Below are 26,950 nucleotides of genomic sequence, written 5' to 3'. Positions count from 1 at the left end.
TGCTCAATACCAACCTAAGTCTCTCTACCCTGCTCAATACCAACCTAAGTCTCTCCCATCCTGTCCAATTGCAACCTGAGGCTCTCTACCCTGTCCAATACCAACCTAAGTCTCTCTACCCTGCCCAATACCAACCTAAGTCTCTCTACCCTGCCCAATACCAACCTAAGTCTCTCTACCCTGTCCATCCCCAAACTAAGTCTCTCTACCCTGCCCAATACCAATCCGAGTCTCTCTACCCTGTGCAATACCAATCTGAGTCTCTCTACCCTGTCCATCCCCAACCTGAGTCTCTCTACCCTGCCCAATACCAACCTGAGTCTCTCTACCCTGCCCAATGCAAACCTAAGTCTCTCTACCCTGTGCAATACCAACCTAAGTCTCTCTACCCTGTGCAATACCAACCTAAGTCTCTGTACCCTGTGCAATACCAACCTAAGTCTCTCTACCCTGCCCAATACCAACCTGAGTCTCTCTACCCTGCCCAATACCAACCTGAGTCTCTCGACCCTGTCCATCCCCAACCTGAGTCTCTCTACCCTGTCCATCCCCAACCTAAGTCTCTCTACCCTGTCCAATACCAACCTAAGTCTCTCTACCCTGCTCAATACCAACCTAAGTCTCTCTACCCTGCTCAATACCAACCTAAGTCTCTCCCATCCTGTCCAATTGCAACCTGAGGCTCTCTACCCTGTCCAATACCAACCTAAGTCTCTCTACCCTGCCCAATACCAATCCGAGTCTCTCTACCCTGTCCAATACCAACCTAAGTCTCTCTACCCTGCTCAATACCAACCTAAGTCTCTCTACCCTGCTCAATACCAACCTAAGTCTCTCCCATCCTGTCCAATTGCAACCTGAGGCTCTCTACCCTGCCCAATACCAACCTAAGTCTCTCTACCCTGCCCAACACCAATCCGAGTCTCTCTACCCTGTCGAATACCAACCTGAGTCTCTCTACCCTGTCCATCCCCAACCTGAGTCTCTCTACCCTGTCGAATACCAACCTGAGTCTCTCTACCCTGCCCACCCCCAACCTGAGTCTCTCTACCCTGCCCAATACAAACCTAAGTCTCTCTACCCTGCCCAATACCAACCTAAGTCTCTCTACCCTGTCCATCCCCAAACTAAGTCTCTCTACCCTGCCCAATACCAATCTGAGTCTCTCTACCCTGTCCATCCCCAACCTGAGTCTCTCTACCCTGCCCAATACCAACTTGAGTCTCTCTACCCTGCCCAATGCAAACCTAAGTCTCTCTACCCTGTGCAATACCAACCTGAGTCTCTGTACCCTGTGCAATACCAACCTAAGTCTCTCTACCCTGCCCAATACCAACCTGAGTCTCTCTACCCTGCCCAATACCAACCTGAGTCTCTCGACCCTGCCCAATACCAACCTGAGTCTCTCGACCCTGTCCATCCCCAACCTGAGTCTCTCTACCCTGTCCATCCCCAACCTAAGTCTCTCTACCCTGTCCAATACCAACCTAAGTCTCTCTACCCTGCTCAATACCAACCTAAGTCTCTCTACCCTGCTCAATACCAACCTAAGTCTCTCCCATCCTGTCCAATTGCAACCTGAGGCTCTCTACCCTGTCCAATACCAACCTAAGTCTCTCTACCCTGCCCAATACCAATCCGAGTCTCTCTACCCTGTCCAATACCAACCTAAGTCTCTCTACCCTGCTCAATACCAACCTAAGTCTCTCTACCCTGCTCAATACCAACCTAAGTCTCTCCCATCCTGTCCAATTGCAACCTGAGGCTCTCTACCCTGCCCAATACCAACCTAAGTCTCTCTACCCTGCCCAACACCAATCCGAGTCTCTCTACCCTGTCGAATACCAACCTGAGTCTCTCTACCCTGTCCATCCCCAACCTGAGTCTCTCTACCCTGTCGAATACCAACCTGAGTCTCTCTACCCTGCCCACCCCCAACCTGAGTCTCTCTACCCTGCCCAATACAAACCTAAGTCTCTCTACCCTGCCCAATACCAACCTAAGTCTCTCTACCCTGTCCATCCCCAAACTAAGTCTCTCTACCCTGCCCAATACCAATCTGAGTCTCTCTACCCTGTCCATCCCCAACCTGAGTCTCTCTACCCTGCCCAATACCAACTTGAGTCTCTCTACCCTGCCCAATGCAAACCTAAGTCTCTCTACCCTGTGCAATACCAACCTGAGTCTCTGTACCCTGTGCAATACCAACCTAAGTCTCTCTACCCTGCCCAATACCAACCTGAGTCTCTCTACCCTGCCCAATACCAACCTGAGTCTCTCGACCCTGTCCATCCCCAACCTGAGTCTCTCTACCATGTCCATCCCCAACCTAAGTCTCTCTACCCTGTCCAATACCAACCTAAGTCTCTCTACTCTGCTCAATACCAACCTAAGTCTCTCCCATCCTGTCCAATTGCAACCTGAGGCTCTCTACCCTGTCCAATACCAACCTAAGTCTCTCTACCCTGCCCAATACCAACCTAAGTCTCTCTACCCTGCCCAATACCAATCCGAGTCTCTCTACCCTGTCGAATACCAACCTGAGTCTCTCTACCCTGTCCATCCCCAACCTGAGTCTCTCTACCCTGTCGAATACCAACCTGAGTCTCTCTACCCTGCCCACCCCCAACCTGAGTCTCTCTACCCTGCCCAATGCAAACCTAAGTCTCTCTACCCTGTGCAATACCAACCTGAGTCTCTGTACCCTGTCGAATACCAACCTGAGTCTCTCTACCCTGCCCAATACAAACCTAAGTCTCTCTACCCTGTGCAATACCAACCTAAGTCTCTCTACCCTGCCCAATACCAACCTGAGTCTCTCTACCCTGCCCAATACCAACCTGAGTCTCTCTACCCTGTCCATCCCCAACCTGAGTCTCTCTACCCTGTCCAATACCAACCTAAGTCTCTCTACCCTGTGCAATACCAACCTAAGTCTCTCTAACCTGCCCAATACCAACCTGAGTCTCTCTACCCTGCCCAATACCAACCTGAGTCTCTCTACCCTGTCCATCCCCAACCTGAGTCTCTCTACCCTGTCCAATACCAACCTAAGTCTCTCTACCCTGCTCAATACCAACCTAAGTCTCTCTACCCTGCTCAATACCAACCTAAGTCTCTCCCACCCTGTCCAATTGCAACCTGAGGCTCTCTACCCTGCCCACCCTCAACCTGAGTCTCTCTACCCTGCCCAATACCAAACTGAGACTCTCTACCCTGCCCAATACCAACCTGAGTCTCTCTACCCTGCCCAATCCAAACCTAAGTCTCTCCCACCCTGTCCATCCCCAACCTAAGTCTCTCTACCCTGCCCAATCCAAACCTAAGTCTCTCCCACCCTGTCCAATTGCAACCTGAGACTCTCTACCCTGCCCACCCCCAATCTGAGTCTCCACCCTGCCCACCCCCAATCTGAGTCTCCACCCTGCCCAATACCAATCTGAGTCTCTGCATCGCACGCCATTGGGAATCGATGGCCTAGAAGACATCATTGTCCTTGCGAATGTTCTGAAGGAGTTTTTTTTCCTAAGGCTTCCTGGCACTGAGGGAATAATGTGATGCCGTGTTATTGACGCTACTATTAATGCGACGGTAACCTGTATCCCGGCAACTAGATTAAATTCCCAAGATTCCTGACAAGTGTAATCACTCACCAAAGGCCTATTGATCATTTTTATTTTTGGAATACATTCAACTTTCGTTTCTGTTACCTGAGACGTGCTTTGGAAGTATTCAAGTTTGAAGAGTGCTATCATTTTAAACCCAAACTGAATGCCAGAAAGGCACAGCAGGAATAAATACAAGCAGCGTAATTAATAGGTATTGTCTTGTGAAATTAAATAAAAGAGTCAAATCAAAGTCACAAAGCATGGATTGTGTCTCAGTGCCCATGCAGACAATCTATGAATAAGATTGGCCAACACTGCTCTTTGTCTTCTGGGACCTGAGTTCAAATCCTGACTGAAACAATCTGCTGTCCGTTAACCGTCTCATGCGAAATGAGTTTCTCCCACTCAACCCAACTCCTGGTAGGCTTGGGCCCACAGCACAAACCTGTTCATAATTTCATAGGAATCTTTACTGGCTAAATCATAGAATCTTACAGCACAGAAGGAGGCCATTCGGCCCATTGTCCCTGTGCTGGCTCTTTGAAAGAGCTATTCAATTAGTCCCACTCCCCTCCCCCCCGCTCTTTCCCCGAAGCCCTGCAAATTTTTCCTCTTGAAGAATTTATCCAATTCCCCTTTGAAAGTTATTATTGAATCTGCTTCCACCGCCCTTTCAGGTCATGCATAAAATCGCTGAGTAAAAAAAAAATTCTCCTCATCTCCCCATTGGCATTTTTGGCTAATTATTTCAAATCTGTGTCCAGTCGGAAAATATTTACATTCCGTCATCGTCAAGAGTCTGGCTCTCTCTGCTGCTCACTCTTTGCCTGTTTCTTGCCGTTGAACCAATGGTGCTCCTAGTCCCAAATCAGTGTGTGTGACTAAGAACTTTAGTACAGGCGCTGGACACAGATTTCCCTTTATTATTAGCAGTCCCAGTCAATGAGGATGGTGAGTGCAAGAAATGGAAAGTATCGGGCTAGTACAGTAGAGATCAGCGAGATCTCTGCGCTCCTCCAATTCTTGCCTCTTGCACGTTCCAGGGATCGGGCGGGAAAGTGGAGTTGAGGTCGAAGATCAGCCATCATCTGATTGAATGGTGGAGCAAGCTCGAGGGGCCGTATGGCCCACTCCTGCTCCTATTTCTTATCCCCGATTTTAATCGCCCCCACCGTTGGCGGCCATGCCTTCAGCTGCCTGGGCCCTAAGCTCTGGAATTCCCTCCCGAAACCTCTCCGCCTCTCTCTCCTCCTTTAAGATGCCCCTTAAAACCTACCTCTTTGACCAAGCTTTTGGTCACTTGTCCTCATATATCTCTTGGCTCAGTGTCAAATCTTGTTTGATAACGCTCCTGTGAAGCGTCTTGTGACGTTTTACTACGTTAAAGGCGCTATATAAATGCAAGTTGTTGTTGTTGAGACAGAGTAGCACTTTTTGGACAGGGAACTGAGACGCACTGGGGCAGAGTAGAGACACCTTCATTCTGCATTCCACCATGCCATACCTAGCCTGGTCATGCTTCAGAGGCGACACTAGGTGCCTGACATGGGAAGTGTTCCAATCTCCCAGGTTAACATTCCTCACCGTGATGGTTGTCACAATAGTTGGGTCTCTCCGTGATTGGGAGATACTCAAAGTTTGATTGATAGGCTCTTCCTGAGACATGAATCAGCACTGAGGTTGGGGGGGGAGACTCCATCTATCATGAGTCATGGCTTCTATTTATCTGCTACTCAGAGACAAATATTTGGAGCTTGACTCCCTAAAAAGCCCAGGTGTTGAGCCAAAGATTAACCAGGGCAGCCCTCCCGAGAACTGGACAGAGATGGGAGCTAAGAAAAATAGATCAGAGTATTTTCTAAATGGCGGGAAGCTAGGAACTGTAGAGGAGCAGAGAGATTTAGGGGTCCATGTACAGAAATCATTAAAAGCTAGTGAATAGGTGCAAACAATAATTTAAGAGGCAAATGGAATGTTAGCCTTTATTGCAAGGGGTGGAAGTTACGTTACAGTTCTATAAAGCTCTGGTTAGACCGCATCTGGAGTACCTCGTTTAGTTCTGGGCACCGCACCTCAGGAAGGATATTTTGGCCTTGGAGGGGATGCAGCGCAAATTCACCAGAATGGGTTCAATTATGAGGACAGGTTGCAAAGACTAGGCTCGTATTCCCCGGAGTATAGAAAATTAAGGGGTCGTCTAATTGAGATGTTTTATGATAAAAGGAATTGATAGGGTAGATAGAGAGAAATGATTTCCTTTGGTGAGGGAGTCCAGAACAAGGGGGCATAACCTTAAAATTAGAGCTAGGCCGTTCAGGGGTGACATATTCACACAAAGGGGGGTGGAAATCTGGAACTCTCTCCCCCAAAAAGCTGTTGAGGCTGGGGGTCAATTGAAAATTTCAAAACTGAGATTGATCGATTTTTGTGAGGTAAGGGTATTAAGGGAAATGGAACCAAGGCGGGTAAATGGAGTTAAGATACAGAAGTGTGAAGTGATGCATTTTGGTAGGAAGAATGAGGAGAGGCATTATAAACTAAATGGTACAATTTTAAAGGGGGCGCAGGAACAGCGAGACCCAGGGGTTTATGTACACAAATCTTTGAAGGTGGCAGGACAAGTTGAGAAGGCTATTAAAAAAGCATATGGGATCCTGGGCTTTATAAACAGAGACATTGAGTATAAAAGCAAGTTAGGCCCCAGCTGCGGTACTGTGTCCAATTCTGGGCATCGCACTTTAGGAAGGATGTCAAGGCCTTAGAGAGGGTGCAGAGGCGATTTACTAGAATGGTGCCAGGAATGAGGGACTTCAGTGGAGAGACTGGAGGAGCTGGGATTGTTCTCCTTAGAGCAGAGAAGGTTAAGGGGAGATTTAATAGAGGTGTTCAAAATCATGAACGGTATTGATAGAGTAAATAAGGAGAACTGTTTCCAGTGGCACAAAGGTCGGTAACCAGAGGGTTGTGGATGCTCAGTTGTTGACTATATTCAAGACTGAGATCGATAGATTTTTGGACACTAAGGGAATCGAGGGATATGGGATAGGGCAGCAAAGTGGAGTTGAGGTAGAAGATCAGCCATGATCTTATTGAATGGTGGAACAGGCTCGAGAGACCGTATGGCCTACACCTGCTCCTATTTCTTATGTTCTTCTTATTAACCAGAGGACACAGATTTAAAGTAATTGGCAAAAGATCCAGAGGGTGAGATGAGGAGAATTTTTTTTACGCAGCGAGTTGTTATGATCTGGAATGCGCTGCCTGAAAGGGTGGTGGAGGCAGATTCAATAGCAACTTTCAAAAGCGAATTGGATAAATACTTGAAGGGGAGAAAATTTACCTTATGGGGTAATTGAATAGCACTTTCAAAGAGCTGGCACAGGCACATTGGGCCGAATGGCCTCCTTCTGTGCTGTATCATTCTATGATTCTATGAGATCAACCATGGTCTAATTGAATGGCGGAACAGGCTCAAGGGGCTGAATGGCCTATTCCTGTTCCTATGTTCCTGTGTTCCCAGACACCTTAACTACTGAGGAAAACGTAAGTAACTTTAATATCAGTTCCACATAAGACAGAAATGCCAAAAAAATTTCCTTTAAAAACAGATTGTTGGTGTCTGGTTTTCAAATTCCCAGGTAGATCATTCCAGAACTGGATGGATATCCTATTCGCCGGAAAGCCACATGGAGATAGAGTCATGAACAACCCACTATTATAATTCGGGTTCTCACCAGGTTCTTTTACTTGAGCCCAGTGCAAAAGACCACTTCTATAAGCAAATTCTCCCATCCTACGATTCAAAGTATCTGATAATGTGATGTGTCACGGGTGAACGCTGCTTATAAGTTCACTAGAAATAATACAAGATGCCTTGAACTCTGTATCTCTGACTGATAGACAAATAACAGTCTGGCAAACCACACATCAAGGTCCCACAAACAGCAGTATGATAATGACCCGAAGTCTGTTTTAGTGATGTTGGTTGAGGGATCAATATTGACCAGGACAAACTCCCCCGCTCTTCTTCGAAATAGTGCCATGGGATCTTTTATGTCCACCTGAGAGGGCGGACGGGGCTTTGGTTTAACATCTCATCCAAACAACAGGTAAACATGTCAACACATGCAGATCATTGTCCTCATGTCTCTCCCTTCCTTGTGTTTGCTAGATTACCAATCTTTTAAGGTGTTTTAATATAAAAGCTTGATAATCATTAATTATTGAATATTTCTTTTAACTTGACGTATCTTAACTCATCAACAAAACTTTTAGAGACCTTTCACAACTAGACTGAACTTAATATGCTAGTTTAACACATCATTCTAATTAGTCTTTAATCCTAACTACATACGAGGCAGACAACAGCACTTAACTAGGAAAAGGTGAAGAAAGGTCAAGAAAGTCAGAGACAAACCCACAAAGAGTGCAGAGGTCGCACTGCCAATACTGAGCAATGCTGGGCACTGTACAGGACTGATCATTAACCAAGCCTGGAACACTCAGATGCTAAAATTATACAAACAGCAAAGGTCACAGTGAAAAATTCCTGCCCAAAACAAACGGGACAATGTGGAGATAAAAAAAGTCTCAAACACCAATCCTGAGGTATTAATACAGCCTTAAATACCAAACTTGGAAGCTTCTTTACAAGAAAAGAATCCACAGTTTGATTTCTATCATCACTGTCCCCCCGAGTCTCCAGCCCGAGTGTTGTACCTCCTGCTCTCCTTGCCCAGTTTTAAATTATCCCTGCCTTTATTTACATCCCATTTGCCACTTTAACTGTTCTCTGGTTTCCTTGCCCTTTTGCTTTGCTCTTGCCTCTGCCCTCTGAAATCATGAATTATTCCTTTGTGTTTTTGTCTTTGCATCTTACACAGTCTCGACTTTCCACTTCTGCACCTGTCTGTTCCAATCGTTTCGCTGCCTTTCTGGTTTTCTCTCTCTCTCTCTCGCTTTCCTTGCTTTCAGATCTTAGACTTTGTCCCACAAGTGAGGACTAAAATTGACAGGTTCACAAGCATGTCACAAGTCATAAAAGTGAGGCCTTGGAAGGTGCAGAGGGGATTTGCCAGGGATAAGTGACTTCAGTTATGTGGAAAGACTTGAGAAGCTGGAATTATTCTCCTTAGAGCAGAGAAAGTTAAGGTGAGATTTAATAAGAGGTTTTCAAAATTATGGAGAAGCTGTGGGTTCACTCTAGAGACTTGAGCACAAAATCTAGGCTGACACTCCAGTGCAGTACTGAGGGAGTGCTGCATTGTCGGAGGTGCCGTCTTTCAGATGAGACATTAAACCGAGGGCCCATCTGCCCTCTCAGGTGGACGTAAAAGATCCCAAGGCACTATTTGAAGAAGAGCAGGGGAGTTTTCCCCGCTGTCCTGGCCAATATTTATCCCTCGACCAACAGATAATCTGCTCATTATCACATTACTGTTTGTGGGATCTTGCTGTGTGCAAATTTGCTGCCATGTTTCCTACATTACAACAGTGACTATACTTCCAAAAAGTACTTCATTGGCTGTAACGCGCTTTGAGACATCCTGAAGTCGTGACAGGCACTATATAAATGCAAGTTTTTTTTTTGTTTTAAAATGTTTGTTTTTAAACCTTCTGACGAAAGATCTTCGACCTGAAACATTAATTCTGTTTCTTTCTCCACAGATTCTGCCTGACTTGCCGAACTTCGCCAGCAATTTTTTTTGTTTTAAATCTCTTCCGGATAACAGTAGAACACTCAAAAATTCCACCCACTTTGCGATCACAAGTACAGATGAGGAAGCCCATTCAATCCAATGGATCCTCCCACAAAGACACAGTCCCCCATTGCAGCATCCGATTGTTCCTTAAATAATTCCATGATTTCTATAAGAGACCATAAGAGATAGGAGCAGGAGTAGGCCATTCGGCCCCTCGAGCCTGCTCTACCATTTAATGAGATCATGGCTGATCTGATTTTTACCTCAACTCCACTTTCCCGCCCTTTCCCCTTACTGATCAAAAATTTCAGCCTTGAATGTATTCAATGACTCGGCTTCCGCAGCTTTTTGGGGTAAAGAATTCCAAAGATTCACGACCCCCTGGGAGAAGAAATTCCTCCTCATTTCCTTAAACGGGCGACCCCTTATTCTGAGACTATGCCCCCTAGTTTTAGATTCCCCCATGAGGGGTAACATCCTCTCAGCATCTACCCTATCGAGTCCCCTCAGAATCTTGTATGTTTCAATAAGATCTCCTCTCATTCTTCGAAACTCCAATGAGTACAGACCCAACCTGTTCAATCTTTCCTCATAAGACATAAGATTTCTGGCTCCATTATGCTCTCCTGAGATCTAGTCCAGGTACTGATCACGCTTTATGTGAGATCAGTCTTTCACCAGTTTAAACAAGTGTCCCATTATCCTACTCTTGCAACCTTCCCAATACTGTTTAACTGACTTATCTCTGTACTCTCACCTCTGAAATTACCTCCTTTCATGGTTAAAAAGTCTAAATTCTTCAGGACTTGGCCTCATGTTTCAGTCCTTTGACATTGTTCTTCATTCAACTGCCTCCGACACATCTTACTTGTGTCTCAGTTGCAACTCTCCTTAGCACATCACCAGTATTAACCAATGCATTCCACTGTATTTTTACTGTTAATTCAATCTGCAGAATAACCCTTTCCCCGCATTACCCACAGTCTGGATACAGAGGGAGACCCTAAAGCCTGGCCTAGAGGGAGCAGCTCATCCTGCAAACCCCACTCCTGTCACTCAAGGTCATCCAGGACGCAACCTAACTTAACAGTACGGAATGATTGGCGTGAGAAGAGACCACTCAGGGAGAGGTGCCTCCGACTACTGACCAATCGGCACAGCAAGAGGGCGGGACTGAAGCGATCAAGTTGGATTGACTCACAGCGAACTTAATATTAAAGATTCCCAGGATCAAATTGGGTAAAATCGACGGAAAATGGCTCAAAACAGCATAATAAATGAAAGTTAAAGACAGGACATGCAAGAAATAGTTTTTTAAAAAAGTATCTACACAAATATGAATTTTAACATGGGTAAAAGTTGTTCCAACTCTTACAAAAGTTGCGCAGTTTCTTAATTTATATCAAATAGCGATATGAAGGTAAAAAATGAGTGAGCAAAAGTTAAGTCTGGGGTATTACCAGGAGGTGCTTCATGCTGCTTGGCTTTGAGCTGCTCGTCTGTCTTTCCCTGGTTAAAGTGCTGTACAGGACACTCAGTCTGACAGCTCCTGAAATACTGCAGCAGCTCCTGCCAAATCACAAGGGCAAGCGCAGCTGAACAAATCAAAGTTCAGTCTGTATTTAGCACTGGTGGAGCATTGAGGGAAAAGGAATAACTTGCATTTATATAGCGCCTTTCACAACCTCAGGACATCCCAAAGTGCTTCACAGTCAATGTCAGGTACATGGCTTTATAAAACCATGTTTGACAAATTTATTAGAGTCTTTTGAAGATGTAACTAGCAGGGTAAATAAAGGGGAACCAGTGGATGTGGTATATTTGGATTTTCAAAAGGCATTCGATAAGGTGTCACATAAAAGGTTGTTACACAAGATAAGGGCTCATGGGGTTGGGGGTAATATATTAGCATGGACAGAGGATTGGTTAACGAACAGAAAACAGAGTAGGAATAAATGGGTCATTTTCAGGTTGGCAGGCTGTAACTAGTGGGGTGACGCAGGGATCAGTGCTTGGGCCTCAGCTACTTACAATCTATATTAATGACTTAGATGAAGGGACCGAGTATAATGTATCCAAGTTTGCTGATGATACAAAGCTAGAAAGTAAGATGTGAACAGGACACAAAGAGTCTGCAAAGGGATATGGACAGGTTAAGTGAGTGGGCAAGAAGGTGGCAGATGGAGTATAATGTGGGGAAATGTGAGGTTATTCACTTTGGTAGGAAGAATAGAAAAACAGAATATTTTTTAAATGGCGAGAAACTATTAAATGTTGGTGTTCAGAGAGATTTGGGTGTCCTCGTACAAGAAACACAAAAAGTTAGTATGCAGGTACAGCAAGCAATTCGGAAGGCAAATGGCATGTTGGCCTTTATTGGATGGGGGTTGGAGTACAAGAGTAAGGAAGTCTTACTACAATTGTACAGGGCTTTAGTGAGACCTCACCTGGAGTACTGCGTACAGTTTTGGTCTCCTTATCTAAGGAAGGATATACTTGCCTTAGAGGCGGTGCAACAAAGGTTCACTAGATTAATTCCTGGGATGAGAGGGTTGTCCTATGAAGAGAGGTTGAGTAGAATGAGCCTATACTCTCTGGAGTTTAGAAGAATGAGAGGTGATCTCATTGAAACATTTAAGATCATGAGGGGGCTTGATAGGGTAGATGCTGAGAGATTGTTTCCCCTGGCTGGAGAGTCTAGAACTAGGGGGCATAGTCTCAGGATAAGGGGTCGGCCATTCAAGACTGAGACGAGGAGGAATTTCTTCACTCAGAGGGTTTCTTTGGAATCTTTAGAATTCTCTACCCCAGAGGGCTGTGGATGCTGAGTCACTGAATATATTCAAGGCTGAGATCGATAGATTTTTGGACTCTAGAGGAATCAAGAGATATGGGTATCGGGCAGGAAAGTGGAGTTGAGGGCAAAGATCAGCCATGGTCTGATTGAATGGCGGAACAGGCTCGAGGGGCCATATGGCCTACTGCTGCTCCTATTTCTTATGTTCTTATGAAATACTTTTGAAGTGTAGTCACTGTTATAACGTAGGAAACATGACAGCCAATTTGTGCACAGCAAGATCTCACAAACAGCCCTGAAATAAACAACCAGATAATCTGTTTTAGATGTTGGTTGAGGAACAAATATTGGCCAGGACACCGGGGAGAACTCCCCTGCTCTTCAAAATAGTGCCATGGGATCTCTTATGTCCATCTGAGAGGGCAGATGGGGCCTCGGTTCAACGTCTCATCCGAAAGACAGCACCTCTGACAGTGCAGCACTCCCTCAGTGGATTTTGTGTTCAAGTCTCTGGAGAGGGACTTGAACACATAGCCTTCTATAGGTTCAGAAGTGAGTGTACCACCAACTGAGCCAAGGCTCACACTGAGGGGATGCTCTCAATTTTTTTTTCCCTCACTAGTTTTCTCCACCAGTTCCCGCTCCTCCTCGGAAGGTGTTGAATTCATATTGAGGTGCAGTTCCGTAAGGGCCAGACACCCTCCAGTACTACACTCGAGTGGTCATCTGTGAGCCTGGACAATGAATCTTAGCTGGGGACTCCGACCGAGTATAGAAGATTAAGAGGTGTCTAAGGTGATTAAAGAAGTTGATACGGTAGATAGAGAGAAACTATTTCCTCTGATGGGGGAATCCAGAACAAGGAGCGTAACCTAGGCCGTTCAGGGGTGATGTCAGGAAGCACTTCTTCACACAAAGGGGAGTGGAAATCTGGAACTCTCTCCCCCAAAAAGCTGTTAAGGCTGGGGGTCAATTGAAAATTTCAAAACAGAGATTGATAGATTTTTGTTAGGCAAGGGAATTATTGGATATGGAATCAATGATGGTAAATGGAGTTAAGATACAGATCAGCCATGATCTAATTGAATGGAGGAACAGGCTCGAGGGGCTGAATGGCCTCCTCCTCTTCCTATGATTCCAACCTCACCCAAACATCACGCAGGATTGCAGAGGAGGTTCGTAGACAACTGTCAGGAGTGGGAACCAGTTTGCCCCTGTATAACCTTGGAGTACAGCGGCCAACTGTAGGGTCCTTACTGCCTAAGCTGTGACTTAGTGGACAGGACTCTCGCCTCTGAGTGAGAAGGTTGTGGGTTCAAGTCCCCACTCCAGAGACTTGAGTACATAATTTAGGCTGATAGTACAGTGCAGTACTGAGGGAGTGCTGCACTGTCCTTTGGACAGGATATTAAACTGTCTGTCCTCTCAGGTGGACATAAGTGATCCCGATTTGAAGAAATTCTGGGGAGGTGTCCTGGTCAATATTTATCCCTCAACCAACATCACTAGAACAGACGATCTGGTCATTATCATATTGCTGTTTGTGGGATCTTGCTGTGCACCAATTGGCTGCCGATTTTCCTACATTACAACAGTGACTACACTTCAAAAGTATTCCTTTGGTTGTAAAGCGCTTTGGGATGTCCTCGGGTCGTGAAAGGCGCTATAGAAATGCAAGTTCTTTCCTTTCTTTAACTCAGCACAGACCAGGACCACAGGACTTGGCCCATGTGGATCAGCTCCTCGCTGGATAATCTCAATGAGGCGTTGGGGAGGTCATTGATGAGACTCTGAAGCAGAGCTGTAAACACTGTATAAATTGAGATTTCCAGTTGCTAGACCTGTACGTGAGGCATCACTTAGCATCAAAACATTAAAAGGTAAAAGATGGCATCAATGTATCCTCCTCTTCTTTTTCTCTTTTGCTTTATTTATTTTCGGCCCCAAAATTATACCGTAGGATTCTAGGTACAAACACTTAAAGCGTTCAGCTAGACTTCTCTCTGCCATTTCTGCAGAGGCTTTAACCTGTTTGTTTTAAATGGGCTGACAGTTCCATTAAAATAGCAGAAGAGGAGCTCCAAACAAACCTGAAATGAAACAGAAAATGCTGGAAACACTCAGCAGCTCAGGCAGCATCCGTGGAGAGAGAAACAGAGCTAACCTTTCAGGTCGATGACCTTTCGTCAGAACGTTCAGATTTCCAGTGTTTTGCTTTTATCGAAACAAACCTGTTCAGGCTAGTGTCCCCCGGCGTAAATTCACTCTTCGCAGGCCACCTGAGATTTGCAAATGGTTATTTTTGTTTTGCTGGGGAGCAAGAGATCACAATGGAGATGGGATTGCCCCAGCGTCCTTTGCAGTAGTGAAAGTTCCCTATTAATGTTGCTGAATGCCGCTGTGTTGATTGGCCTGCGTTGACCGAACCGACAGTGTTGCCATCTTTCGCAAAGTCCAAAAGCAGGCAGAGGGCATAATAGGGACAGGGCAGGGGTAGGGTCATGGCTTGAGTTTTGATGCATGCTTTGCTGCGAATGAAAATTAGTTCCTGTGGACTCATAACTTCAGTTAGGTGAAAAGAATAAAGAATCTGGGATTGTTCTCCTGAGAACAGAGAAGGTTAAGGGGAAGATTTAATAGAGGCGTTCACAATTATGAAGGGTTTTGATAGAGTAAATAAGGATAAACTGTTTCCAGTGGCAGGAGGGTCGGTGACCAGGGGACACAGATTTAAGATAATTGGTAAAAGAACCAGAGGGGAGATGAGGAGAATTTTTTTATGCAGCGAGTTGTTATGATCTGGAATTCACTGCCTGAAAGGGCGGTGGAAGCAGATTCAATCAGAAACCAATGGTAGCCCCCTCGCCCCCCACTCCTCCACCCCCCGCCAGCTGAGATCTGTTAATTCTGCACAGACTGACATCAATCTTGGGACTTTCCTGGTCAGGTGATTCCCTGGATACCCACTGAGCCATTAAGGACGCTCTGCCATCTTTTAAAAGAAAACTTTCATCAACAGAATGAATTTGTCCGAACGGGCTCCTTGTTGGCCACTTTCAAATGGTCCTAAGCTCTGGAATTCCCTCCCTAAACCTCTCCGCCTCTCTCTCCTCCTTTAAGATGCTCCTTAAAACCTACCACTTCGACCAAGCTTTTGGTCACCTGTCCTAATATGTGGCTCAGTGTCAGATTTTGTCTGATGATCGCTCCTGTGACGTTTTACTATATTAAAGGTTCAAGTTGATGTTATTGTTGATTCTTCAAAGGCGAGCTGTGTTATTCACATCAGCCACAAGGATGTTCAACACAAATCAAAATCGTGTGGTTTCAACAACAGGTGAACTATTCACGGTGCCAATTTTATGCCCAGGCAGCAAGTTGAAAATCTACCCCATGATCTCAGGGCAAGGTTGTACCTCATTGCTCCCAGAAGGAAAGTAACAGGAGATCAAGAACCTGAGGGGACCAAGGACCTGAGGAGACTGTGAACTCGAGGGGGCTATCAGGGCCTGAGGAGACTGTGAACTCGAGGGGGCTATCAGGGCCTGAGCAGGCCACAGACCTGGGGAAAACAAGGATCAACAATCGTGAATAACCAGAGCAAGCTAAAGACCTGATGGGACCAAGAAAAGTCCAAAAACTAACAGTCAAAAGGGGCAAGTGGGTGAGTCTGTGATCACTTCAATATAGACAAGCAGAGATTATTTAAGATGGGATGATTTAAAAGGCAGCAAACATTCTCAAGGTGCTTTCACCTTGCTGCAGTGTTTTGTGGAGACTCCCACTTTTCTGTGTCACTTTCCCCCCATTTCATGTTTCCCAACATCACTCTCAGTCGGCCCATCGGTTGCTGATGAGGAACAGGGGAGGTTAGGGGTTGCCAACCCTCCAGGATTGCCCTGGAGTCACCAGGAACGAAAGATGAATCTCCTGGACACTGCTGCGAGCAAACCAGGGGAGAAAGATCACGGGGGCTCGAAAATAAATGGTGTATTTTTTTCATTTCCTTTGAACACTTTCATTAGTTATAAAATTATCGGAGATCGGGGTGGGGGCAAGGCTGTTTGACTGGGTGGGGCGGTTAGAGGTGGGAGGTCATGTGATGAAACCTCCAGGAATACACCCAACCAGAGTTGGGAACTCTGAGAACTGTCTTCTTCACAAATCGCACAGCCCAATGACATCACGGTGTCACATCATGACGACAGAAGCGCTTAGTGCGTAACGGGCCAGATGTGGAGCCGGTAACACCTGGAGCAGCCTGGGAAACCCAAAAACAAAAGTGGATCTTCATTACCGCTGGAAGAAGGTAGGCCAGGTCATTTATATCAACAAAGGCAACAGACAGCGGGTGAACCAAGTAACTGCCATTGACTGTTGCAACTTTAAAAGAAAGACTTGTGCCTTTCACGACCTCAGGACGTCCCAAAGGGCTTTACAGTCAATGAAGTACTTCTGAAGTGTAGTCACTGTTGTAATGTAGGAAACGCGGCAGCAAATCTGCGCACAGCAAGATCCCACAAACAGCAATGTGATCATGACCAGATAATCTGTATTAATGATGTTGGTTGAGGGATAAATATTGGCCAGGACACCAGGGAGAACTCCCCTGCTCTTCTTCAAATGAAGTACTTTTGAAGTGCAGTCACTGTTATAATGTAGGGAAAAAAAAAATAAAAGTACCTTCTGAGCTCAGTGATATTTGGCCTATAGGCAGAATAGGCCTGAGTTGCAGCGTTTACTGTACAGTGGCAGCCCTTTAGTCAACGAGTTTAGTTTTGAGCAGGATACTATTTACTGGAGTGAAGAGTTTCAAGGTTGAGCCCGGTGTTGCAACCTCTCTGCCAGCCTGTGTATCCCACTCCCTGAGCCAGTTTCTCTCCCTTTCGGTTCAGTTCAAGGCTCTAAAGCTCCAGGTGCCAATCAGTCTGGGCCGAGCTACCTCTCCAGCCCTTAAAAAACTGAAATGCAGATATTGTGAGCGAGATGAATATGGTTATTCCTCAATCATTTTTTGATTGGGGTGGCGAGCAGTTTCTCCTAACCCTTGCTCAGGCGTCCCCGGGCTGTCTCTCATTTGTGGCCAAAAGGGTATCAGAGTGACCCGCTGAGAGGCCTCTGCCAGTGCCACGCTTAAGAACTCTTAGGAGATGCAGCAAGAGTGACTGTCCCTCCGATCCCTCCCCTCCTCCAGGGTGAAAATGGCCATGATCTGCCACATCAGTTCATTTCCTCCACAACACCCAAATGAAACAACTCTCAAGATACTTTCCCACTGTGGCTGGCTGATAACTCAGCAGTGTGGCAGCCTGCGGGCGTCAGCAAACATGTTGCATTGTACAATGAATGGAGCTGGGAACATAGGAGTAGGCCATTCAGCCCCTCAAGCTTGTTCCGCCATTCAATTAGATCATGGTTGATCTGTATCTTAACTCCATCTACCTTGGTTTCGTAACCCTTGCCTAACAAAAACCTTCACTATGCTGCACCATCTCTGATCTTTGATTATTTCTGTCTGTTTGCTTTGCTCCGCTGCAGGTCTGGTGATATGTCACAGAGGGGGAATCGATAAAGTGAAGAGCAAAAAGAGACAGCGATCGAAGGGAGAGTGGGGTTTTAAGGCTCGAGGTGAGGGAAAGGTCAGAAGGCAAACTTTTCTTGTATCCTGTTGAGGAGTGTGAGGGAGATGAGAGAAGAGGCTTCCTAGATAGGTGAGCAGTGGTGAAGTCTTGGACTGGCTTAAACATTTGTAGAGTGAAGGGTTTGTTTAGGATAAAAAAGAAAGTCTTGCATTTATATAGCACCTTTCATGATGACCCAAAGCACTTTACAGCCAATGAAGTACTTTTGAAGTCTAGTCACTGTTGTAATGTAGGAAACACAGCAGCCAATTTGTGCACAACAAGATCCCACAAATTGTAAAGTGATAATGACCAGATCATCTGTTTTTAGTGATGTTAGTTGAGGGATAAATATTAGCCATTACACTGGGGAGAACTCTGCTGCTCTTCTTCAAAATAATGCCATGGGGTCTTTGGGCAGATGGGGCCTCAATACAACATCTTATCCAAAAGACGGCACCTCCAACAATGCAGCACTCCCTCAGTACTGCACTGGAGTGTCAGACTAGATTTTGTGCTCAAGTCGCTGGAGTGGGACTGTGAACCCTCAACCTTCTGACTCAGTGGTGAGAGTGCTACCCACTGAGCCACGGCTGACACCTGCAAAAGAGCGGAAGAGGAAACATACAAAAATTACAGACAAGACCCATTGGTCCATCTATCCTGTCCCACACAGTTGTGATGCCCCATGCATCACGATACAGCCATTCGCCACCCACCTGGAGCCATATAATCTCCCAGGAGAGGCAGAAAAACATAAAAACCCAGGCCTTAGGAACATGAGCAGGCCATTCAGCCCCTCCAGCCTGTTCCGCCATTCATTTAGATCACGACTGATCTGTATCTTAACTCCATCTACCCGCCAATTGGATGGGGGGGGAGCTGGAAAATTCTTCTCCGACCCCCTTTGGCGATTTAAACTAGTCCTAGAGACTGCATTGACCCTTACCTACGTAAACTCTCGTACGAGGTGATCTCCGCTCCAGCCAGAAACAGGAATACAGTGACTCAGCGTTCACCACACGAGCTGGCCACCTGTTCCACAGGTCCACTATTCTCTGGGAAAAGAACATCTAACCGAGTTCTGCCCTCACATAACTTGTAAGCATGACCCCGATCCTCCATAACCTATCCAGCTGGCCAACAGAAACATAATCCAGCCCCTTCATTATTTTATAACCCTGGATCAAATCACACCCGATTCTATGCTTTCCCAAAGTATACAGACCCAGCTCTTTGAGCCTATCTGGGTAACTAAGGTGTTTTAAACTGGGAATTAATCTTGAGGCCTTTCTCTTGCATCTTGCATCCTTTTGGAGACCAAAGCTGGAAACAGTATTCTTACTGAGGCCTAACCAAGATCTTATACAAGGACAAAATGATGAGCTTTGTTTCTTGGTGAATTGTCCTGTGGATACAAACTACAACCTTCTCTGCTTTAGCTATGGCTTAGAATCATAGAATCTTACAGCACAGAAGGAGGCCATTCAGCCCATCGTGCCTGTGCCGGCTCGTTTTAAGAGCTGTCCAATTAGACCCACTCCCCTGCTCGTTCACCACGGCCCTGAAAATTTTTCCTTTTCAAGTATTTATCCAATTTCCTTTTAAAAGTTATTATTGAATCTGCTTCCACCGCCCTTTCAGGCAGCGCATTCCAGATCATAACAACTCGCTGAGTAAAAAAAAATCTCCTCATCTCACCACCCCCCCCCCCAGGTTTGTTTAAAGCTCATGGCTTTAGTCATGAGCTTTGAGAGTTGGTGGCAGGGGCGGGACTTGTGGTCTCAGAACTCATGCCCAAAACTACAGCAGAGTCTCCCGAGTACAGCAGGATTATTTCCCCAGCAAAATGCAGTGAGTGGAGGATAGTTACATAATACAAATTCTGTGTGTAAAATCAATCCCAGTTACTTGCAGCAATGTGGGCTCCAGGCATGATTGACGGGGGAATTACCCAATCATCTCCGTTCTGGCCGGGATTTGTGGTCTCACTATATGCCGCCTTAATCTTTTAGCTTATTTTATAGCAGGCTTTTATTAAAGTTAGCTCTTTTGAAATCTGGGATTAATTGTAGATTTTCAGTACTATTGGTTCTGCTAACCAATTGAAACCTTATGGCCACTGGTCACTCAAAACGAGTTCGTTGGAGGCAGATGGAGGAGATGTGGCAGGTCAAAGGTGATCGTGAGGTCAACAAGGTCAACAGATGAAGAAGGTCTCCTGGTGAACCATCACAGGGAAGCAGCGTTGGATTTAACCTTAGTTGGATTTTCAGGAGATAAGAAAAGAAAACGACCTCTTTCTGTGCAATTGTGCTGTCAGATTTTATTCAGCTCTTTGATTCCAGCTGGTCTTTCTCTCCCTCTCTAACTTTCCTTTATTCTTGGTGCTCCTTGTTTCTGAGTGAACTCATTTACTTCTGGCTGGTTGTGTCTTTCTGACCTGCTGCTGATGTTCATTTATCTGCTGAGCCTGTGCCTCGGTGATGCAGTGATTCTTACATTAGATGCCATTGATCTGTAATCCCATTGTTCAGTAGAAAACCACCCACTAGCAGTGCATTCAATTTCTGTTGAACTCAGTACACGGATCCATTCAGCACAATTCTATTATCGAATTCCACTGCTGGCCTGGACGGTGTAACTCTTAGAGACTCGAGGCGTCAGCTGTGTCTCAGTGGGTCGCACTCTTACCTCTGAGTCAGAAGGTCGTGGGTTCAAGTCCCATTCCAGAGAAAAAATATAGGCTGGCACTCCAGTGCAATACTGAGGGAGCTCTGCACTGTTAGAGGTGCTGTCTTTTGGATGAGACGTTAAACTGACGTCTGCCCTCTCAGGTTGATGTAAAAGATCCCCTGGCACTATTTCGAAGAAGAGGAGTTCTCCCCGGTGTCCTGGCCAATATTTATCCCTCAACAAACACTAAAAACAGATTATTTAGTCATTATCACATTGTGGGATCTTGCTGTGCACCAATTGGCTGTCACGTTTCCTACATTACAACAGTGACAACACTTCAAGAAAGTACGTCATTGGCTGTGAAGTGATTTGGGACATCCTGAGGTGGTGAAAGGTGCTATAGAAATGCAAGTCTTTCTTTTTTGATAGTGGGTATGGGGCCAAGACACAAAGTGCCTCTAATTTGGCACGGATTGGCAATCTTACACACAGGAGGGGGCCCCCGATAGCTGGTGTGGAGAATGGGTAATGTGTCACACTGCAATGGAGAGCTGGGGTTTGAGACACGACATTGTGGGAAAGTAAAAGGGAGCTTTACTCTGCATCTAACCCAAGCTATAAACCTCATCTGGGAGTCTATGAGCTGTGAACGGGTGTCTTAAGTAGGAAAGTCCATTTCCAGCACTTCAATCTCTGATTTGCTAAGCAGAAAAATTTGAAACCAAAATTCCATCATCTGGACCCTCCCCTTCACGTTAGCCGTTAACTTTACTGCATCCAACAAAATTAGCATTTTCTGCTCGTCCGTGTGTTGTAACCAGTAACAGTGAGGCCGTATGTTGAAAGTTCAGGAGATGCTCACAACTGTGAGGGGGAACTCAAAGGGATCAAGGGATATGGGGAAAAAGCGGGAACAGGGTACTGAGTTGGACAATCAGCCATGATCATTTTTAATGGCGGAGCAGGCCCAAAGGGCCGAATGGCCTACTCTTGCTCTTATTTTCTATGTTTCTATGTTTCTAAAACACTGATTCAGGTTTAAACTCTTGGTGATATGACTGTTAGTGGTTACGTTATATTTGTACGTGAGCAGCTAAGGACTTCAAAAGTCTGTCTGTGGAGACAGCAATTATCCGCCACGATAGCATGTGGGGATGGCAGTAGATTTATGCAATGTCACAGGGTCAAGAAGCACAATTATGAAGAGATTCTTCAGGTACAGCACATCATGTGAATCACGTGATACAAGTACATATGATACTGGGAATCAACATAACGCAGTGCAAACCTTACTTCCTGTAGTTACGATTTTTGGTCACGCTTTTTGTTAACATTGCGAATTGCTATGTTCACATTTCCCATTCAATTTTGTTATGTCAACGGTCACAATGTAGTTGCAAGACTCTGGCCACTAGGTGGCTCTGTTGACAACAACATCAACAACTTGCATTTATATAGCTTTTTTATTGTAGTAAAACGTCCCAAGGCACTTCACCGAGCCACATAAGGATATATTAGGACAGGTGACCAAAAGCTTCGTCAAAGAGGTAGGTTTTAAGGAGCATCTTAAAGGAGGAGAGAGAGGTGGAGAGGCAGAGAGGTTTAGGGAGGGAATTCCAGAGCTTGGGGCCTAGGCAGCTGAAGGCACAACCGCCAATGGTGGAGTGATTAAAATCAGGGATGTGCAAGAGGCAAGAATTGGAGGAGTGCAGAGATCTCGGAGGGTTGTAAGGCTGGAGGAGGTTACAGAGATAGGGAGAAGTGGGGCCGTGGAGGTATTTGAACACAAGGATGAGAATTTTAAAACTGAGGCTTGGCCGGACCGGGAGCCAGTGTAGGTCAGCGAGCACAGGGGTGATGGGTGAACAGGACTTGATGCGAGTTGGGATACGGACAACAAAGTTTTGGGTGAACTGAACATAAAAACATAAGAACATAAGAAATAGGAGCAGGAGTAGGCCATCCGGCCCCGTTGAGCCTGCTCGGCCATTCAACAAGATCATGGCTGATCTTCTATCTCAACGCAATTTTCCTGCACCATCCCCATATCCCTTGATGCCTTTAATATCTAGAAATCTATCGATCTCAGTTTTGAATGTACTCAATGACTGAGCCTCCACAGCCCTCTGGGGTAGAGAATTCCAAAGATTCACCGCCCTCTGAGTGAAGAAATTTCTCCTCCTCTCAGTCCTAAATGGCCCACCCCTTATTCGAGACTGTGATCCCTGGTTCTAGACTCCCCTGCCAGGGGAAACATCCTCCCTGCATCTACCCTGTCGAGCCCTGTAAGAATTTTGTATGTTTCATGAGATCACCTCTCACTCTTCTAAACTCTAGAGAATACAGGCCTAGTCTACTCAATCTCTCCTCATACAACAATCCCGCCATCCCAGGAATCAGTCTGGTGAACCTTTGATGCATTCCCTCTATGGCAAGTATATCCTTTCTTGGGTAAGGAGACCAAAATTGTGCACAATACTCCAGGTGTGGTCTCACCAAGGCCCTATATAATTGCAGTAAGACATCTTTACTCCTGTACTCAAATTCTCTTGTAATAAAGGCCAACATACCATTTGCCTTCCTTATTGCTTGCTGCACCTGCATGTTAGCTTTCAGTGACTCATGTACAAGGACACCCAGGTCCCTTTGAACATCAACATTTCCCAATCTATCACCATTTAAAAAATACTCTGCAGTTCTGTTTTTCCAACCAAAATGGATAATTTCACATTTTTCCACATTATATTCCATCTACCATGTTCTTGCCCACTCACTTAGCCTGTCTATATCCCCTTGAAGCCTCTTTGCATCCTCCTCACAACTCACATTCCCACCTAGTTTTGTGTCAACAGCAAACTTGGAAATAATACATTTGGTCCCCTCATCCATATCATTGATATAGATTGTGAATAGCTGGGGCCCAAGCACCGATCCCTGCGGTACCCCACTAGTCACAGTCTGCCAACCTGAAAAAGACCCGTTTATTCCTACTCTCTGTTATCCGTCTGTTAATCAATTCTCAATCCATGCCAGTATATTACCCCCAATTCCATGTGCTCTAACTTTGTTCACCAACCTCCTGTGTGGGACCTTATTGCAAACCTTCTGAAAATCAAATACACCACATCCACTGGTTCCCCCTTATCTATTCTACTAGTTACATCCTCAAAGAACTCCAATAGGTTTATCAAACATGATTTCCCTTTCATAAATCCATGTTGACTCTGCCAAATCCTATTATTATTTTCTAAGTGTCCTGTTATCACATCCTTTATAATAGATTCTAGCATTTTCCCTACTACTGATGTCAGGCCAACAGGTTTGTAATTCTTTGTTTTCTCTCTCCCTCTTTTTTTAAATAGTGGTGTTACATTTGCCACCCTCCGATCTGCAGGAACCATTCCAGAATCTATAGAATTTTAGAAGATGACAACCAATGCATCCACTATCTCTATAGCCACCTCTTTCAAAACCCTGGGATGTAGATCATCAGGACCTTGGGATTTATTGACTTTCAGTCCCATTAGTTTCTCTAGTACTATTTTTTTTACTAATACTAATTTCTTTCAGTTCCCTATTCTCACCAGATCCTTGGCTCTCTAGTATTTCTGAAGTTTACAGAGGGTGGAAGATGGGAGGCCGGCCAGGAGAGCATTGGAATAGTCGAGTCTGGAGGTAACAAAGGCATAGATGAGGGTTTCAGCAGCAGGTGAGCTGAGGCGGGGGGCGGAGACGGGCGATGTTACGGAGATGGAAGTAGGTGGTCTTAGTGATGGAGCGGATATGTGGTCGGAAGCTCACCTCAGGGTCAAATAGGACGCAACGGTTGTGAACGGTCTGGCTCAGCCTCAGACAGCGGCCAGGAAGAGGGATGGAGTCGGTGGCTAGAGAACGGAGTTGGGTTTTTACAACAATCCGACAGCTTCATGGTCACCAGCTTTTTGTGTTATTTACAGATTTTTATTTTATAAACTGAATTCAAATTCTCACGGGATTGGAACTCACATTCACTGAATTATTAATCCAGTAACATAACCACTACACTACCCGTACCCAATCTGAACCCAGGCAGTATGCTTAAAGCATGTTAAAGATACAGTGAGTGTTCTTGTTACCAATTTCCTCCTGTTTTCTCACCTGCTGCCCTGAAGGCAGTGACTGATGCAGGCCTTCATTCCATGGGTAACCATCACCCTCCGGTCCTTCACCCATTCTTCATGTGCAAGTCTAGATAGTGTAGGTCAGCAGGGTATTTGACCTTGGAGGACATCCCAGCTGAGCCCGATCCTGATTATTCATCCATCCTCACATCTAATCACCACTTCCTGATTTACCTCACCTTCTTTCCCACTCTTTGGAACCTTCTTGGCCTCCTCCACTGTGGGCCTTGACTCTTAGCCTCACTTTCCTAACAATGAAAAAAATCTTCACCATTGAACCCTGACCTGCTGTCTCGCCTGCCAACGTTCTCCTCTTCTGATTGGATGGTTCAGATTTGCATAGTCAATTAATGATTGGCTCTTTTCACAAGACGAATGTGCAGAATCGAACTCGTTCTTCAAAGACTCTAAGATTTTCATCTCCACCAATTGGACTTCAGTTCAATTTGTTGTTCACTGTGTGAAGAAATTCTTCCTGACATCAGTTCTAAATTTGCCGTTTAACAGTCTGAACTACTGCCCTCTTGTCCTAATGTCTTGGTTTTCCTTGAAGTGATGTGCTAGGTTTATCTTCTCTATACCATTTTATATCTTTACTTGCTTCTATTGGGTCGCTCGGTAACTGCTCTCCTTCAAGCCCAAACAGCCTGTGTTTCTCTAATCTACTCTCTCTTTTTACTGGAGTTGAGAAGATCAAGGACTATCCTGGAGGTCTTCAAGGTTATGAAGGGTGGTGAGAGGGTAAATAGCGATTGATTGTCAGTGAGACAGTTCCAGGAGGGCACAAATTTCAGCTTATCACAGAAAGAATCAAAGGGGAGGTTAGAAAAAATAAATGATTAACCCAGAGGGTGTGCAGAATGTGAAATTCTCTGCGGTGTTGAAGCAGACTCTATAAATGGAATTAGAGCAGCTGCTTGAAAAAATTAAAGGGGAGCGGAAACGAGGAGGAGAGTGGGATTAGATTTTGTGGAGTAAAACTCCAGCCTTCCAATGTGAGGGCTCAGCCTGGAGGCTCTTCACTGAACTGCTTCCAAGGTTTGAACGTTTTGCTCCTGTCTGGAACTCTCTTCCCCCAAAAAAGCGCTTGAGGCCAGGGATCAATGAAAAATTTCAAAACTAAGATTGATCGATTTTTGTTAGGTAAGGGGATTAAGGGTTACGGAACCAAGGCGGGTAAATGGAGTTAAGATACAGATCAGCCGTTATCTAATTGAATGACAAAACAGGCTTGCGGGGCTGAATGGCCTAGTCCTGTTCCTATGCCATGGTGATCAAAACTGGAGTCAGAACTCAAGGTGTTATTTTCTCAGAGTACTATAGACCTTTAGTACAACCTCTGACTCTGACTCCATTGATTTGGCAATACATTTTATTCTGTTTGCTTTGTTCATTGCTGCCCATAGTACCTTGTTAGCCAAGTCTGCTAACACCCCCAGATCTCTTCAACCTCACCTTTCACTATTTCCACACCATTCATAGAAAGACTCCCATTTATATACAGCCTTTCACAGCCTCAGGATGACCCAACGCGCTTTACAACCAATGAAGTACTTTTTGAAGTGTAGTAATGTTGGAAATGCAGCAGCCAATTTCTGCACAGCAAGGTCTCACAAACAGTAATGAGATAAATGACCAGATAATCTGTTTTAGGTGTTGGTTGAGGGATAAATATTGGCCAGGACATGGGGGAGAACTCCCCTGCTCTTCTTCAAAATAGCGCAATGGGATCTGTCACGTCCACCCAAGAGAGCAGACGGGGCCTCGGTTTAACGTCTCATCCGAAAGACGGCACCTCCGACAATGCAGCACTCCCTCAGTGGAGTGTTAGCCTGGATTTTGCGCCCAAGTCTCTGGAGTGGGACTTGAACCCATGACCTTCTGACTCAGAATATGTTTGTCACCCGTTTTTTTAAAATCAGATCGGCTGCTAAAAGAAATGGTTATTGTATGTAAGGTGGTCACATCTTTAACATTCAGTCAGAAATGGGAAAAGTTTAGGTTTTCTATTTATTCCCATAATATTTCTGATTTTATTCGTACTCATTGAGCTGAGCAATGTTGGTGCTGGAACACTTTCCATTTCAGGAATCCAGTGTCAAGCACTCCCAGATCAGGTATAATGTGCAGAGTAAAGTTCCCTTTCCTCTTTCCAAAACCTGCCATCTTATGGCCTCTATGAGGCAAGTTAGCCAATTAGGGTTTGACTTTGTACTGAGGGCCCATGGACACCTGAAATTGGATTGAGTGCTCAAACCCCAGTCATCTAGGACAAAAGATCAAGGGGGCCTTCATCTCATCAGTCTAGACTGGATTTGAACACAGGCTCCAGAGTTGCCAACCCTCCAGGATCGTCCTGGAGTCTCCAGGAACTAAAGATTAT

At 45.4% G+C, this 26,950-nt stretch overlaps 1 protein-coding gene across 2 annotated transcripts in view; it reads right to left on the bottom strand.

Annotated features, from left to right (window-relative positions):
• Positions 1-24,815, bottom strand: part of cox7a1 (cytochrome c oxidase subunit 7A1) — a 39,528-nt gene extending 14,713 nt beyond the window's left edge. The window contains exon 1 of one of the 2 annotated variants that reach the window (XM_067975135.1): positions 24,545-24,815. In XM_067975135.1, coding sequence (XP_067831236.1) covers positions 24,545-24,619 — 75 coding nt within the window. In that variant the 5' untranslated portion in view covers positions 24,620-24,815. Of the gene's footprint in view, positions 1-10,770; positions 10,879-24,544 lie in introns of those variants that run through there. The other variant, XM_067975136.1, reaches the window with a different exon arrangement.
• Positions 24,816-26,950: the final 2,135 nt, after the last annotated feature.

The sequence above is a fragment of the Heptranchias perlo genome, chromosome 41 (assembly GCF_035084215.1).
Source record: "Heptranchias perlo isolate sHepPer1 chromosome 41, sHepPer1.hap1, whole genome shotgun sequence".
NCBI classification, from domain to species: domain Eukaryota; kingdom Metazoa; phylum Chordata; class Chondrichthyes; order Hexanchiformes; family Hexanchidae; genus Heptranchias; species Heptranchias perlo.
The sequence above is the reverse complement of the archived record's forward strand: the minus strand, read 5'-3'. Positions and strand labels throughout refer to the sequence as shown.